The sequence below is a fragment of the Pseudoliparis swirei genome, chromosome 20, assembly GCF_029220125.1.
Source record: "Pseudoliparis swirei isolate HS2019 ecotype Mariana Trench chromosome 20, NWPU_hadal_v1, whole genome shotgun sequence".
In the NCBI taxonomy this organism is placed as follows: domain Eukaryota; kingdom Metazoa; phylum Chordata; class Actinopteri; order Perciformes; family Liparidae; genus Pseudoliparis; species Pseudoliparis swirei.
This window is the reverse complement of record NC_079407.1, coordinates 25,256,972-25,273,130: the sequence shown is the minus strand read 5'-3', so window position 1 is coordinate 25,273,130 and position 16,159 is coordinate 25,256,972. Positions and strand designations below refer to the sequence as shown.

Below are 16,159 nucleotides of genomic sequence, written 5' to 3'. Positions count from 1 at the left end.
CTTTTTCCCCCCCGTCCGTGTTAACTCCTGCCTCTACGATATTTAGCTCTAAATTGTCAGGGTGTAGATGCATCTGTAGCGTGAGCTGGGCATCATGTGACCTGATCTGCCTGTTATGTGTGGATGAGATGAAGGAAAGCTGCGAGCTCGGAGCTATCAGAGCTGAACGCTACTTTTGCGAGATGCAAACGAGCTTTGTTTCCGCGCGTGTGTTGTCTTTACCCTCGATATGAGCTCTCCCACCATGCCGGCCCACGTCCCGTTGGCTCCAGGAACCCCGTACAGTCCGTCCCCCACCAGCCGGATGCGATACTTGAACTTGAGGATCTCGGCCAGCTCCTTCAGCATGTCCACGCAGAAGCCCTCGTAGCGCTCGTTGCCCTCCAGCTCGTGGTGGTTCGGCCGCAGCATCACGTACGGATTCTCCTGAACACACACACACACAGACAGACAGGCGATAGGTATGACGCCATAGCAACACAAGTCACACTGGATTGCACTATTCAGTTTACTTGAATAGGTTAAACCAGCGTGAAGGTAGAGTTGTGTCTTTATTACGCGATAAAAAAAGGTTTTGAGAGCAATTTTTTTTCATTTGTGAGTAAACTAAAAGGTAGTTTTGCTTATTAAACAATTTTTTTTTGCTGCAAATCAAAAATATTTGATTTCAAAATAAACACATTTGCTCTAAAAAACCCCTGTTATCAGTCATTTTAATGGATCATATGCAACAAGACGCCAAACTTACCTCCACGTCCTCCTCCAGTCAAACCCACCAATAGCTTCAGCAACGTAAGCCCCGCCCACTACGTACAAACTCAACTCGAGAGCACAAGTTTTTTTTTTTGCGAGCAAATTTGTTTGTTTGTGATTGCAAGTAATAACTGTAATACCACCGCGCCCCACTAGAGGGCCACAGTTTGAGAACCACTGGGATAGACCCACGAGGCCGGTTTCATCGACTTCCTTCTAAACATTCCCTCCACAAAGGGTCCCACTAAATAGCTTCAGTGCCTCTTTAATGTTTAACGGTTGCTTTAAAGAACCCGACTATATATTTTTACTGTCGGGGAAGAACGGCGCCGACGTCCCACGCATCCTCTGGAGGTCGTTGTTCATGCCGGGTTTACCGCCCGGGAGGAAAACTGATTTGTGGATTTGAAGCAGAGCCAGACACGAACATCCGGGACAGTCGGACCGAGAATATGTCACATTCGGCGAAAAAGTGGATAAGAAACAAAAGCTCTCAACACACACACACACACACACACTTATTTACAACCTGTCTTTTTGGAGAGCCAACTCTCCGTTCGACTGTTTATTTATGTATTCTTTTGTCATTTTGTTGATGTTGTCGGGAGATTTAAAGAGCCCAGCTGTGATGTGTTTTTTGTATTTTTTATTGCGCTGTTTTTCAAATGATGAACCTGTCACACCGCCGTGGCCGGACTCCACCATCCATCATGGAAAAGAGACGTGATGTACCACTTCAGAGGTGGACTATCTCTGCACTCGGCTCTTGAACCCACAACAAAATGACATCGGCGACGTGACATCAGATAACCGCGATGAACAAGTCGGACAGTTTTAAAATAAAAAACAACAAAAAGAAGCTGAAGTTGAGTTTTCCTCGGCGTTGCTGGCTGACAGAAGCTTTATTGAGTGTTTTAACAACACTTTGTTGTGCTTTTGCAAGACACAGACCATGTAGCTCACACATCTTGGTTGAATCTTTGTTTCAAGCCTTCACGTTCTGGGCCTCTGACATGTTTTATCGGATTTTTTCTTTTCTTTCTTGTGTGTTTTCTTAAACTTTTTTTTTGAAGATGAACAATTTCAGTCGGAGTTTAGACTTTAGAGTTTAGGGTTGAGAGTTTAGGGTTTAGAGTTTAGGGTTTAGACTTTAGACTTTAGAGTTGAGAGTTTAGGGTTTAGAGTTTAGGGTTTAGACCAGACATGGGCAAACTACGGCCCGATATGAGTTTGAAGCTTTAAAGACTTTCCAAAAGCAGCTCGGATTCCCCGGGACACGGGGAGTCTGGTGGTGGACTGATAACTACGGAGGGAGAAACACACTCGCTTGCATATATGTACGCACGCACACACACACACAGAGACGCAGAGCGCCAGGTGCACCGGTGGGTGTTGTTCCCATTCAGCTTCAGAGTTTCCCCCCTTCTTTTAAAAAGCTGGAGGTGTTGGAGACGTCTTCACACAACGCTCCTCGCTTTCCTCGACTGTTTTCTTATCCCGAAAAAAAAGGAACGTTCTCTCTGGAGCCCAACAAACTGGCAGCGGAGATACGATTCTCTGGCGGGGTTCGGTACGTCCGTTTGAAGAAGAGTCTCGGAAAACTCACGACAATGTTCGGGGGGGGGGGGAAAGTACGAGGTCATTACAAAAAAAAGAAGGGCCGGCTGATTTGAATTATTTATTTTTGTAAGAAAGCAATTTCAATACAAATGAGGTGAAAACGGAGAAAGAGAACAAGTGCACACCGACTTCAGGAGTGTGTGTGTGTGTGTGTGTGTGGGTGCACGTTCAGGTGCACGTGCACATGTGTGCCTGCAAATGGGCTTTACGTGCACTGTTGAAGCCACAGTGTGTGCGAGTGGAAATGACTGGCTCACACAAGTCCACTGTGTGTGTGTGTGTGTGTTTGTGTGTAGGTGTGTTTGTGTGTAGGTGTGTGTGGACTTAGCGGCTTCCTCCTCAGCTGAGATGAGTATTGTAGAGTGTATGTGTGTGTGTGTCTGTGTGTGTTTTTATTATACAGTTAACCTTGGTGTCATGAATTGAATATAAATATATATATATATATAAATATATATATAGCTTTCTCTTCTTTTTGTCTTCTTGTCATTGTCAATGTTTTGTCGAGTTCTTTTTTGTTCAGTGAAACCGGAAAAAAACAAGACCAAATACGAGAGGTCTCACTATCATCATCATCATTATCATCACCATCATCACCACCATCATCATCATCACCACCACCATCATCATCACCATTATCATCACCATCATCACCACCATCATCATCATCACCACCACCACCATCATAATCCTCATCCTCATTTGTAGTTCTTCCAGCATTTCGTCATAACGCAAAAATCACCTGAAATCAGAACGTACTAAAACTCCAGCGATGAAGACGCATCACTCTTTTTACATTGTTTTGATCAAATATGAGGATTTCAGACTAAAAAACACGTCAGCACATCGGAGCGGCCTCAGAGACACCGGGCCTCCCTCAACAGAACCGGACACATCGGTTCTTGAGGAGAACTTTCTGCTTTCTTAATAATAATTAACAGTTCTACGAGGGTCTGAACTCGTGGAGTCGTCTGCTGTTATCCAACCGAAGCTTTACACTCACGTATTGTATTTCATTCATTACTTTAAAGCTATTTTAATTCTATAAATTACACTCTCTACTTATGTTGACATGATCCCGGTTGATTTATCGGTTCCTGTAATGCTGAAAGTATTCATCCAGCATAACGATATCATCATTCATTTAAATTGGCTATTGATAATAAAAATCAACAACTAGAATGGGCACTCGGTAGAGCGCACACCTTCGCATATCACAAGATTGGGCATTGAGTTATGAACATGTTGGCATTAGTTGCATGCCAATTGGATAAGAATTGACCACTAAACTAAAACTATCATGAGAAAAAGCTCTTCTAATATTTAAAAATATAACCTAAAAAGGCAATGATTAATCAATATTACATATAAATCAATATAAATAGCTCCAACAACGACCTTCATGGATCTCTGAAAGCAGAACTTCCACATCGTCACCGTCCTAAAATAAAGTAATGTTTACAGGTTTTCAGAAAACACCAAAACGTGACCACATATTGATCACATATTGATCACATGATCTTGTGATGCGTGCGAATTATTTGCCGATCAATAAATCAGTGTCAATAATTAGATCGGTCAGGAATATCTTAGTCTCACCCGGCGACACATCCACGGCGCCGAACCGGAGCGAGAGGGGAAGGTCTGGCTTGTTTGTATTTCTTTAAACCAATCACAACCGTCTGGGGGCGGAGCTAAACGACAGCGGTAGAATCACACGATGTGTTCAACTGAGGATGAAGGCGATTTAACGTAAAAAAAAAAAAGACGTATGTCCTTATTTTAGGAAGGTGGCGATATCGAGGACACACAGGGCCGGACGCATCGTCTTATATGGAGTTATCGGGGCGTCCAATCATCATTGAGCACGTGCTCATTGAAGCCCAGATGGCGTCCACCATGTTTACGCCGGTCTTTCTAAAAGTGAGGAGCGTTCCCTGAGCCTGATGAGAAAAAAAGAGCGAGAGAAAGTGAAGATAAGAAGAGCAGAACGTGTTCCTGACCGAGGGAACAGAGTCACAGCCGCGTTCTTCGGCCTTGCAGTGAAATGATAATCAGTTCTGTGACAGGCCCAACCCCCCCCCGAGCTGTTAGTGGAATTGAAGAGGGGGGGGGGGGGGTGTAGGTGTAATGAAACGGCCCGGTGAAGGCCAGGTGAACATGTCAAGCGTGCACGTAAACACACAAATAGACACACACACGTACACACACATACACACACACACACACTCCAGTGCTACAGGTAATGGATTCTTATGGAGGCTCCCCCCCCCCCCCCCCGCTGTGACTCGTCTGCCGTCGCCGCCAGCGAGATAACGGCGACATGGCAATCACGCCGTGACGAACTAGCTGGGATAGGCGCGAAAAATTGCTCCTCGGAAAAAAAACATTTCCCTTAAGAGTTCTTCAAAGAACCTATAAAGGTGTCTCAAAGAACCTTCAAAATGTGTTCTTTAAGGCACCATTTATGGGGCCTCAAAGAACCTTTCAAACCAGGGTTCCTTAAAGAACCATAAAGAGTTAGGGTTAGAGTGACAGGTGTGTGTGTGTGTGTGTGTGAGTGAGTGTGTGTGTGTGAGTGTGTGTGTTTGTGTGTGTGTATGAGTGTGTGTGTATGAGTGTGTGTTTGTGTGTGTGTGAGTGTGTGTGTGAGAGTGTGTGTGTGTGTGTGTGTGTGTGTGTGAGAGGCATGAAACACGTGCACCTCTGATTGATATCAAAGCTAGAAACAGACATGTTGAGGAAAAGTATTTAATCTTCTTCTAACTAGTTCTGGAAGTTCCTGCCACACCTGTTTCACTAATTTAAAACAGGTATAGTTAATTAATTGGCGATCAATAAATCAGTGTCAATAATTAGATCGGTCAGGAATATCTTCGTCTCACCCGGCGAGGTCAAAGGTCACCGCGCCCCTTTTTGTGACATTATCAAACATAGCGAAACACAGTGAAAGACGTTGATGTGCTCAGAAATAAATATTCAGAGTTTGGCTTTCGGACGAGGTTAAAACGTTTTGATTGATCTTCATTGATACTATTATGGGATGTTTTAGGTGCCCTGGTTGTTTAGTTTACTCTAACTCTTGAGTGACAGTACTGTTTCCTTTTTGTGTAATTCACTCGTGTTTATTGTGTTATTTCTAGCCTTCATTGAGGGAAAAGGAAGCATTTTTGATTCCTTAATGCTTTTAAGGATTCGTAGATTCCGTATTATTCGTAAAATTTCTTAAAAATACTGCGTTCCTCGGGAAACGAGTTCCCACTATACGATCTATATTTACACCTGAGGCTAACAATGAATCATTATGATCTTCCGCTGATGTATTGTGTATTGTGACGGCGCCTCGTCTTCCTCGCGTCTCATGAGGACCGACTTTCGATCTGGAAACAACGAGGTGTTTTTTTATTTTTATATGGCGGCGGCGTTGAGCTCAGCTTCTGCTGATGTTGCGCAATCACGCGGCGGCACTCACGAGTATCGTGGTGACGGTGAGCGTCGTGTTGAAGAGGGTGTCCGTCACGTTGATGGATGGAAGATTTCTCTCCATGGACAGTCCGTCTTCAGAGTGCCACAGGCCAATCTGCAAGAGAACACACACACACACACACACACACACACACACACACACACACACACACATACACACAAAGTCCATCAGCTGGAAAAAGGCCAAAAGAGATCATCTGTACTTAATTGCTACCTTATTCTCTAGAACTGTGGTTCTCAACCTTTTGTTCAGTGACAGACCCCCTGGGAAATATTTGTTGAGTGCAAAGCACTGATGGTTTAATAATATAATAATATAACATATATATAATTCAGTTCATGAAGTCTTAGTTTGGGGTTTTACTCATGCTGTGATCTAAAAAGAATATGTATTTTTATTTTTATTTTGTATTGTCTGTCCCTGTGTTTAATGTGACCTTCTGGCCAGGACTCTCTTGTAAAGGAGATTTTTTAAATTTCATATGAGGCTTTTTCTGGTTAAATACATTTAAATAAATAAAATATATATATATTTTTTTACTTACACTTATATTTTATTGAACATCTATTAAATAACTATTTTTAAAAGTTTTTTTTAATGGATGCTCATTTTAAATATATATATATTTTTTAATCTCACTATTCTTATAATTCTTAATATATAATATATAATACATACAATTCAGTTCATGAATTTACACTCACATTTTTTTAAACATTTAATAAATGAAGGATTTTTATAATAGATGCTCATTTTAAATAGATTTTTTTTTTTATTTCACTATTTTTATTTTACTTGTCATACAAGATATAATATATTCAGTTCATTAATTTACACTAATGTTCTTGAAAATGTATTAAATAAAGGATTTTTATACTGGATGCTAATTTTAAATTATTTTGTATATTTTTTTAAATCTCACTATTCTAATTATATAACAATAAGAATATATACAATTTAGTTTAGGAGTACACGCATACCCCCCGTTTGAGAACCACTGCTCTAGAGGGCAACCAGTGCGACCTTCACAACGGACGGTGGGAGACAGGAGAGAGAGAGCAGTGGACAGATCCCCCCTATGTCCTAAGACGAGGTGATAAGGAGAGGAAGCAAGGCTTCCGGGAGGAGACCGGAGGCTCCTTGAGGAGCAGAACTCGGGGCGCGTGTTCAATCAGAGGCAGCAGAACGCATTCATTTGACCAATTACCGGAGACTCCTGTGGCGCAGAGCCACATTCTCATTTTCATTAGAGCTCAGGCGGGGATTCACACCTCCACCTCCCCCCCCCTCCTCCTCCTCCCCCCCATCCCCTTTTCAATCTGTCTCTCGGCCACCTCCCCGTTTTCATTCATCCGAAGTTTGTCAATCGTCAAACCGCCCGGAGGTCGACGTGAACTTTGCTTCCTGACGCTTTGAATGTGTTGCTGTAACTCTTAACGCTTCATTCTGGTCACATGACGTCTATTCTGTCCATCCTGGAGAGGGGTCCTCCTCTGTTGCTCTCCTGAAGGGTTCGTCACTTTCTTTCCCCCGTGAAAGGTCTTTTTTCCTGATCCGATGTGAGGTCAAAGGTCAGGGATGTCGCATGTGTACAGAGCGTAAAAAGCCCTCTGAGGGGAGTTTGTAATTTGGGATATTGGGAAATACAAAATAAAGTGAATTGAATGTCGAGTTAGTACTTGACGATGTCTTAACCCTCCTGTTACCTTTACATTTACTAACATATTTTACCCTCGGGGTCAATTTGACCCCAGCAATTAAAACCTCCAGAAAATTATTAGAACTAATATTGTTTCCCAAGTTTAAGTGTGAGGTACTTTATGTTTGTTTGTTGACTACCTAAATAGCCCTTTAAATATATAAAAAAAGTTGATATTTCTTATATGTTTGACACAATGAAAAACAGCCTGGGGTCAAATTGACCCCAAAGAACACCGACGTTAAACATTGAATGGGGTCAAATTGACCCGAAAGGTAACAGGAGGGTTAAGAGTCTCCTGAATGAGGAGACTAACTATTAATTGTTTGTTGACCCATTGAAAAGCATCAATATTGTATATAAACCTCATATATGTGTAATTTTATCCCTGTTTTATGACTCTCGGGACTTCAGATGAAAAAATAGCCCCTTGGTTAACTCTGGCACATACAAAAAAGGTGGGGGGTCTGCGGCTCAGTCGGAGGCTCCTCAGCAGAGAGGGGCTGAGCACGGGGATGACGGAGAGGGTGATGGGATTATGGGATTATGGGATGATGGGGTGGGCATTGTGGCTCTGGCCCAAGAACAGGAAGCGCAGAGAGGATAAGGAGAGAGAGAGAGAGAGAGAGATGAGTGGAAGTGTGAGCAGGAAGGGAGAAGAAGCAGATGCTGGCGGGGAAGGAAGAGGCCTTTCGATGCCCCCCCCCCCCCCCCCACCTTTAATTCTCTTTGAGCTGGCTGGCAGCCTAAAAAGCTCGGGGAGCAAACGCACATTCATCATAAAGACCGGAAACCTTTAAAGCTGTAATTATTCTCGACTTTAAAATAACTCCTCGTATTATTGATTATTAACGTAAAAAGACGACAACAGAGTGTCTAAAAGTCGGAGATAAATTAATACACAGTTTATTAAATTGATGAGATATTAACCCGAGCACACGCTCCGCATTAATTTTGACGCCCGGGAAAAAGAACATCAGTAATTTTATAAGTCAAATATGCATCAGAGCACATTTAAAAAAGAATATTCTGTGAATTGTGCAGGAAAGTGAACTGAAGGGACCGTTGTATAAAAACTCTTTATTATAAACCGCAGCACCACCCAAGAATCGTAGAGACTCTAAAGCACAGGTGTCAAACACAAGGCCCAAGGGCCGAATCCGGCCCCAGGCGGCTTTAAAGACACGGTGTCACCTTTTCGTAATGAAATTGAAGAAAAATATCCCGTGCTTTTATTTTGAAGGTTTATTATTAAATGGATTCATGTTGTAATATTAGAGACATTCTCTAATGTACAATATTCCTACACTCAAATAAACAATAATCAAATGCAAAGAGAGTTATTTAACAGTTTATAAAGTGGAGGAGCAAAAGATGCAATGTGGGGAATGTCAGTCACTAACTGAGGAGGTGTGGTGAGGCGGGCGAAGGGAAGAGAGACATCAATGAGAAAGTACGAGGAGCAGCGAGGCAGGGAGGAAGAGCGTGAGGCAGAGAGAGAGAGAGACAGGCAGACGGAGAGAGGGAGAGAGGGATAACAAGTGGAAACGACGCCCCCCCCCCCGTGAGGGATTACCCAGAGTTCATTCCACCAAACCTGGAATAATTACAGCACGGGGACAAGATCAGGGAGGCGTGCTCATCGGAGCGTCGGGATTGGCTGATTTCTTTTTATCCTGTCGTAAAAAAGAAATGCCACGTCCAATCGGGTGTGGCGACTGGCGGCGGAGCGTAGCGACAGACACATTCATCACATGGGGGGGGGGGGGGGGGGGGGAGAGAGAGAGAGAGAGAGAGAGAGAGAGCTGCCATTATGAAGCGTAACGTCACGCAGCCCATTTACACCCAGGCTGAAGCTTTCAGGTGTCACAGCGGAGGAGTCGACGTGTGTGTGTCTGTGTGTGTGTGTGTGTGTGTGTGTGTTTCAGGCTGCATGCTTGCATGTGTGTGTGTGTGTGTGTGTGTGTGGCTGCCGCAAAATATCTTCACAGGCCTTTGAGGTTGGACTTTTATCTCTGTTAGCAACGTCTCCACGAAAGAATGAGCCGAAATATAGAAGAGCCGAAATATAGAAGCTGTTTCTACCCGGCAACAGCTGGTAGGATTTGTGCTCGTTTCGTTTAGCTTGTTTTAGTTTAGTTGGAGACGGGTGGAGGTAGAGGTGATGGAGGTAGAGGTGATGGAGGTAGAGGTGATGGAGATGGTGGTTGAGGTGGTAGTGTTGGTGGTAGAGGTGGTGTAGGTGGTCTACAGCTCTACATCTCAATAGTTCTACATCTCTATAGTTCTACATCTCCATAGCTCTACATCTCTACATCTATATAGTTCTACATCTCTTTAGCTCTACATCTCTATAGCTCTACATCTCTATAGTTCTACATCTCTATAGTTCTACATCTATATAGCTCTACATCTCTATAGTTCTACATCTATATAGCTCTACATCTCTATAGTTCTACACATAGTTCAGTTCACATATAGTTCTACATCTATATAGTTCTACATCTATATAGCTCTACATCTCTATAGTTCTACATCTATATAGCTCTACATCTCTATAGTTCTACATCTCTATAGTTCTACATCTATATAGCTCTACATCTCTATAGTTCTACATCTCTATAGTTCTACATCTATATAGCTCTACATCTCTATAGTTCTACATCTATAGTTCCTCTACATCTCTAGCCAATCTATAGCTACATCTCTATAGTTCTACATCTATAGCTCTACATCTCACATCTCCATATCTACACTCTCCACATATAGTTCTACATCTCTTTAGCTCTACATCTCTATAGTTCTACATCTCTTTAGCTCTACATCTCTTTAGCTCTACATCTCTATAGCTCTACATATCTTTAGCTCTACATCTCTATATCTCTACATATCTTTAGCTCTACATCACTATAGCTCTACATCACTACATCTCGACATCACTACATCACTACATCGCTATAGCTCTACATCACTACATCTCTATAGCTCTACATCACTACATCTCTACATCACTACATCTCTATAGCTCTACATCTCTACAGCTCTACATCACTACATCTCTATAGCTCTACATCACTACATCTCTATAGCTCTACATCTCTACATCACTACATCTCTATAGCTCTACACACTCGTGGTATATTCTCACAATTATTCTCATCATCCTTGACACGTTCAAAACAAAGTGTTGTTTCATAAAGTCTGTTTACACACAACACACACACACACACACACACACAAACAAACACACACACACACACACACTCCCAATGCCCCGTGCTATTCCTGATCTGGTAATACTGTATTCCAGAAGAGTGGGCCGACTCATTATTTTGGCCTCACGCTGCTGGTAGAATCCAGAGTAATGAGGCTGAAACTCTTGAGTTGAGGAGAAGCTCCTCGAAAGCATCTTGAACCGAGAGCTGCATCCCCAGGCGGTAAACAATGGAGCCCCCCCCCCCACACACACACACTCCAAACTACCGACTGTCCAAATAAACAGCCATGTAAGTGGAGGCATACTCTAAACACGGGGGGGGTAACGAGGCCTTTGGGGGTGTCTTCCAATCCCAAAATCGCTCTCTTTTCTATGAAAAGACGCTTTATGAATTGAAAACAACACGTTGGGCTCATGGCCGCGTGGCCTGACGACGTGACGTCATCGACAGCAGACGGACGAGTCGTCTACACAACGCTGCTCAGGCTTCATTCTAAAAAGGCCTGCAGTGTTACCGTCCTGTGAAGTCAGGGAGGATCAGCGTTTACGGTTTGTGGTGCTCAAATGGTGGTGCGTGGACCCCTGGGGGTGCGTGAAGGCCCTCTAGGGGGGTACGAGAGATTTGTTTGAAATATATTTAAAATGAGCATCCATTAAAAAAGCCTTCAATACAATATAAGTGTAAATTCATGAACTGAATTGTATATATTATATACAAAATGCTGTGTATTACATCTTTTTTTCAACCCAACATGCTGAAATTATTATTTCTCAGGGGTTACATAATTTATAAAATTGATGTAAACACTGAAGGGGGGGGGGAGGTCTCTTTTCTATGAAGATTCGTTTTATTTATATTTTTTAAAAAGCCTTTGAAAATGTTTATTATTTCTTAAATATTGAATAAAATATAGTTGTAAGTTTAGAAACTGAATTGTATCTAAAACATATTTCACACATAATTCAAAAAAGTTACTATTATATACTCTCGGTATGTGCATTCAAATGTTGATTTTTTATTCACTATTCAATCCATTCATCTTCGAGCAGACGTCCATACTTTAAAAGAAATACATTTAATTACATAAAAATGTAAAAAATATAAAAAATGTAAAAACAATTTACAAAATAAAAAAATAAAAATAATGTACAAATAAATTTACAAAATGTAAAAAATTAAATAACAAAATTCAACTAATAAAAAATAGAGGAAGAAATCAAATAAAAAAAGACTTAAAGTCTTTTGCGAGCAGACAAAAAGGTTTAAATTAAAAAGAAAAGAAAAAAATAGAAGAAATCTTGACTCGAGTCCTTTGTGAGCAGTCGAGTTGCTTCTCCTCTAAATGCCTCCCTGACCTCCTGACCTCCAGGACCGTCTGCAGCGCTCAGGACATCCAACTCATAACGGAGGCAGCTTTGTGTGCAATAAATAAACTCATAAACTGAGTCACCGCTCTGCAAACTGAGCATTACTGACATTAGCGAGAGAGCATCTGGTTGTAACTTAACTTTATATAACTCCCCCCCCCGAAACCACGCTTAACACGGTTATCTAATACACAAATCAAATCAGTGTACACTGAGCGCCGAGCACCACTTACACAAGAGAGATGACAGCCACTCAAAAGGAGGAGCGTCCTCTGGGCAAGAATGAACTTAACATTTATGTTTTTTAAACCAAGCGAATGCAAAAAGGGCGCCTTGAGGAAGTGATAGAAAAGATGATGATTTAAAAAAATCACACTTTTAATTCATGCTTCCAGGCAGATGGATCTGAATATTCCCCGCTGGAAAAAGCACAAAACAATGTGCGCGAAGAAAAGAAGAGCGTGAATAAGAGTGAAGGCACATAAACGAGGTGAAAACCGTGTTTTATGGAAGTTAATGAGATAATAAAGTGGCTGGAAAACATGAAGTACACTCCAACACACAGGGGCATGGAGGACAATAGAAACAACACTCAATAGAACAATGAGACTCATCCGATGCTCAGACGCTGAGATTCATACGAACAAATAAGCCCTGAATTCATACAGTTTATATCCCCCCCCTCCCCCCCCCCCTGCTGTCAATAAAAGCCAGTTCCATTCCAGTGAGCGTGATCGTTGTATTCTTCCTCTGTTGGCGACTGTCAGGGTTATGTTCCTTCATTTTCTCTGGCGTTTATGAATTGTGAGCGTGATAAAAAAACAAACAAAAACTCATACATGAAAAAAGATTCATGGCAAAATAAAAAAAATTGCAGAATTGATGCTCGACCCGAAGACCTTGAGGACCTTTAGATCTGATTCTGAATCTACACGCCGTGGACATGTTGATGTAGTTACTGTTTACACTGACAGACACCTCTCTCTCTTCTTCCCTCTCTCCCTCCCTCTCTCCCTCCTTCCCTCTCTTGCTCCCTCCCTCTCTTCTTCCCTCTCTCCCTCCTTCCCTCTCTTGCTCCCTCCCTCTCTCTCTCTCTCTCTCCCTCCTTCCCTCTCTCCCTCTCTTGCTCTCTCCGTCCCTCTCTCTCTCTCGTCTCTCTCTCCCTCCCTCCTTCCCTCTCTCCCTCCCTCTCTCTCCCTCTCTCCCTCTCTTGCTCTCTCCGTCCCTCTCTCTCTCTCTCCTCCCTCCTCCTCTCTCTCCTCTCTCTCTCCCTCCTCTCTCCTCTCTCCCCCTCTCTCTCTCTCTCTCTCCCTCTCCTCCTCCTCTCTCTCTCTCCCTCCTTCCTTCCCTCTCTCTCTCCCTCCCTCCTTCCCTCTCTCCCTCCCTCTCTCTCCATCCTTCCCTCTCTCCCTCCTTCCCTCTCTCCCTCCCTCTCTCCCTCTCTCCGTCCCTCTCTCTTGTCTCTCTCTCGTCTCTCTCTCCCTCCTTCCCTCCCTCCCTCTCTCTTGTCTCTCTCTCGTCTCTCTCTCCCTCCTTCCCTCTCTCCCTCCTTCCTTCCTTCCCTCTCTTGCTCCCTCCCTCTCTCTTGTCTCTCTCTCTCGCCTCTCTCTCCCTCTCTCTCCTTCCCTCTCTCCCTCCTTCCTTCTCTCCCTCCTTCCTTCCCTCTCTTGCTCCCTCCCTCCCTCTCTCTCTCATTCCTTCCCTCTCTCCCTCCCTCTCATGCTCCCTCCCTCCCTCTCCCTCCCTCTCTTGCTCCCTCTCTCTCCTTCTCTCTCTCTCACCCTCCCTCTCTTCAATCATCCTTCCCTCTCTTGCTCCCTCTCTTGCTCCCTCTTTCGCCCACCTTCCCTCTCTTTCTCTCTCTCTCTCCTTCCCTATATCTCTCTCTCCCTCTCTCTCTGCCCCCCCCCCTCTCTCCCTCCCTCTCCCTCCATCTCTTGCTCCCTCTCTCTCCTTCTCTCTCTCTCACCCTCCCTCTCTCTCTCACCCTCCCTCTCTTCAATCATCCTTCCCGCTCTACCTCCCTCTCTTGCTCCCTCTTTCGCCCACCTTCCCTCTCTTTCTCTCTCTCTCTCCTTCCCTATATCTCTCTCTCCCTCTCTCTCTGCCCCCCCCCTCCCCCTCTCTCTCTCCCTCTCCCTCCATCTCTACAGCTGTTTAACTCACTCAAACACAAAGTAAACAAACTGAAATCTGTTCAATCTGCAGCTGGAGGAGATGAGGGGTCGCTCTGGGTCTCTGACCCCGGTGGCAGCAGCTCGGGTATCGGACCTCCGTCCATCTGACCCGGTTAGGATGCACTCATCTCTGCTGGAGCCCCGGGGCCGAGAGAGAGAGATCCAAGCCCGTGTCGTGGGGAGCAGAGCTCTGATAATGTCCTTCAAGGAGAGGGAAAAAAGAGTGGAGCCGGTCTCCAATCTGGCAACCTGCTGTGCACCCCCCCCCCCCTCTCTGTACCTGTCCCTTGAGTAATGGTGTTCTCGGAGATGGTGGCGGAAGCAAAGAAGAAAATGGGAGGGGGAAGGAAGGGGGGGGGGGGAGAGAAGCAGATTGCCGAAATAAACATGAGAGCGGCGTTGACAGGCAATAAATAAATGCAATCCCAAAAAGAGAAAGAAATTGAACGAGCACATTGGCTCTTTAACCGGAGGAAGTCTTGTGTAAATAACGCGGCTCAAATCATTTCTTGCAAAATCAAAGTGGCGCCCGTGCAGGATCTGTGTGTGTGTGTGTGTGTGTGTGTCGGAGAGTGTGTGAGCATGTGTCCGCATATGAGGCATTACAGTTCCCTCAGATATGGGGGGAAAGAAATGGGAATAAAAAGGATCTCCTTGACCTTGACACATGACTAAAGTTATTTATTTTTTTCAGCAATCTTGCTGTGAATGCTGAAATGATAATTCAGAAAATTGGAACGGGTTGCACCACGAGTGCATGGCTGGAAGATGTAACTGTCTGTATGGATTCAGAAAGATTCACAATGCCGAGAACACGGGACACGAATGTGTGGGAGGACGCCATTGAAATTAAAATAAGAAAATCAATATCCAAGGTTGAAGAACGTGTGCGGCAACCAATGATCGTATTTTCTTTGCATCTGACAAACAAAAATACTTTATATGTGGCTGCTGCTGAGAAGATGAGATATAATGCAAGGTAGAAGAGGCTCTCGCAACCCAACATCATTTCGGGGAAGTGGAAGTCGTAATGAATATTGGAAATTGCAAATTCAATGTCACATTCTGTGTGTGCGGTGCTCGGGAAGCTCTTGAGATTCTGGTCATCAAATCTGAAATGGATATTTTGGAATCCTCTCGGATGTTTTTGAAAAAGTTCCATAACTATAAAGTACCCGAAAATGGTCGTATCGTCACATGACCTATGACGTCATAATGTAAGGTATCGGACATCTTCTTCGCAATGTAGCGTTGTGTTAGTCCAAAAGGTTACGCCAACCAAATCTGAGTTTCCTCCGTAGGGTGGCCGGCCTCCGCCTTAGAGATAGGGTAAGGAGATGAGTTTCCTTCGTAGGGTAGCCGGACTCAGCCTTAGAGATAGGGTAAGGAGATGAGTTTCCTCTGTAGGGTGGCCGGCCTCAGCCTTAGAGATAGGGTAAGGAGATGAGTTTCCTTCGTAGGGTAGCCGGACTCAGCCTTAGAGATAGGGTAAGGAGATGAGTTTCCTCTGTAGGGTGGCCGGCCTCAGCCTTAGAGATAGGGTAAGGAGACGAGTTTCCTTCGTAGGGTAGCCGGACTCAGCCTTAGAGATAGGGTAAGGAGATGAGTTTCCTTCGTAGGGTAGCCGAACTCAGCCTTAGAGATAGGGTAAGGAGATGAGTTTCCTTCGTAGGGTGGCCGGCCTCAGCCTTAGAGATAGGGTAAGGAGATGAGTTTCCTTCGTAGGGTGGCCGGCCTCAGCCTTAGAGATAGGGTAAGGAGATGAGTTTCCTTCGTAGGGTGGCCGGCCTCAGCCTTAGAGATAGGGTAAGGAGATGAGTTTCCTTCGTAGGGTAGCC

General features: G+C 44.0%; 1 protein-coding gene across 1 annotated transcript; it reads right to left on the bottom strand.

The window, feature by feature from the left end:
* Window positions 1-25: 25 nt before the first annotated feature.
* On the bottom strand, window positions 26-5,926 carry LOC130211015 (glutamate receptor ionotropic, kainate 4-like). Its single transcript, XM_056441601.1, has 2 exons — window positions 5,846-5,926; window positions 26-426 (listed from the first exon to the last, which is right to left on the bottom strand). The coding sequence occupies exons 1-2, from the start codon at window positions 5,918-5,920 to the stop codon at window positions 157-159; spliced, it is 345 nt and encodes a 114-aa protein (XP_056297576.1). The 5' UTR covers window positions 5,921-5,926; the 3' UTR covers window positions 26-156.
* Between the last annotated feature and the right edge of the window lie 10,233 nt (window positions 5,927-16,159).

Coding starts and splice junctions, on each gene's coding strand:
- LOC130211015 (XM_056441601.1), bottom strand. CDS start 5,920: ATGGAGAGAAATCTTCCATCCATCAACGTGACGGACACCCTCTTCAAC. Junction 427..5,845: donor TCACCGTCACCACGATACTC/GTGAGTGCCGCC, acceptor GTGTGTGTTCAG/GAGAATCCGTACGTGATGCT.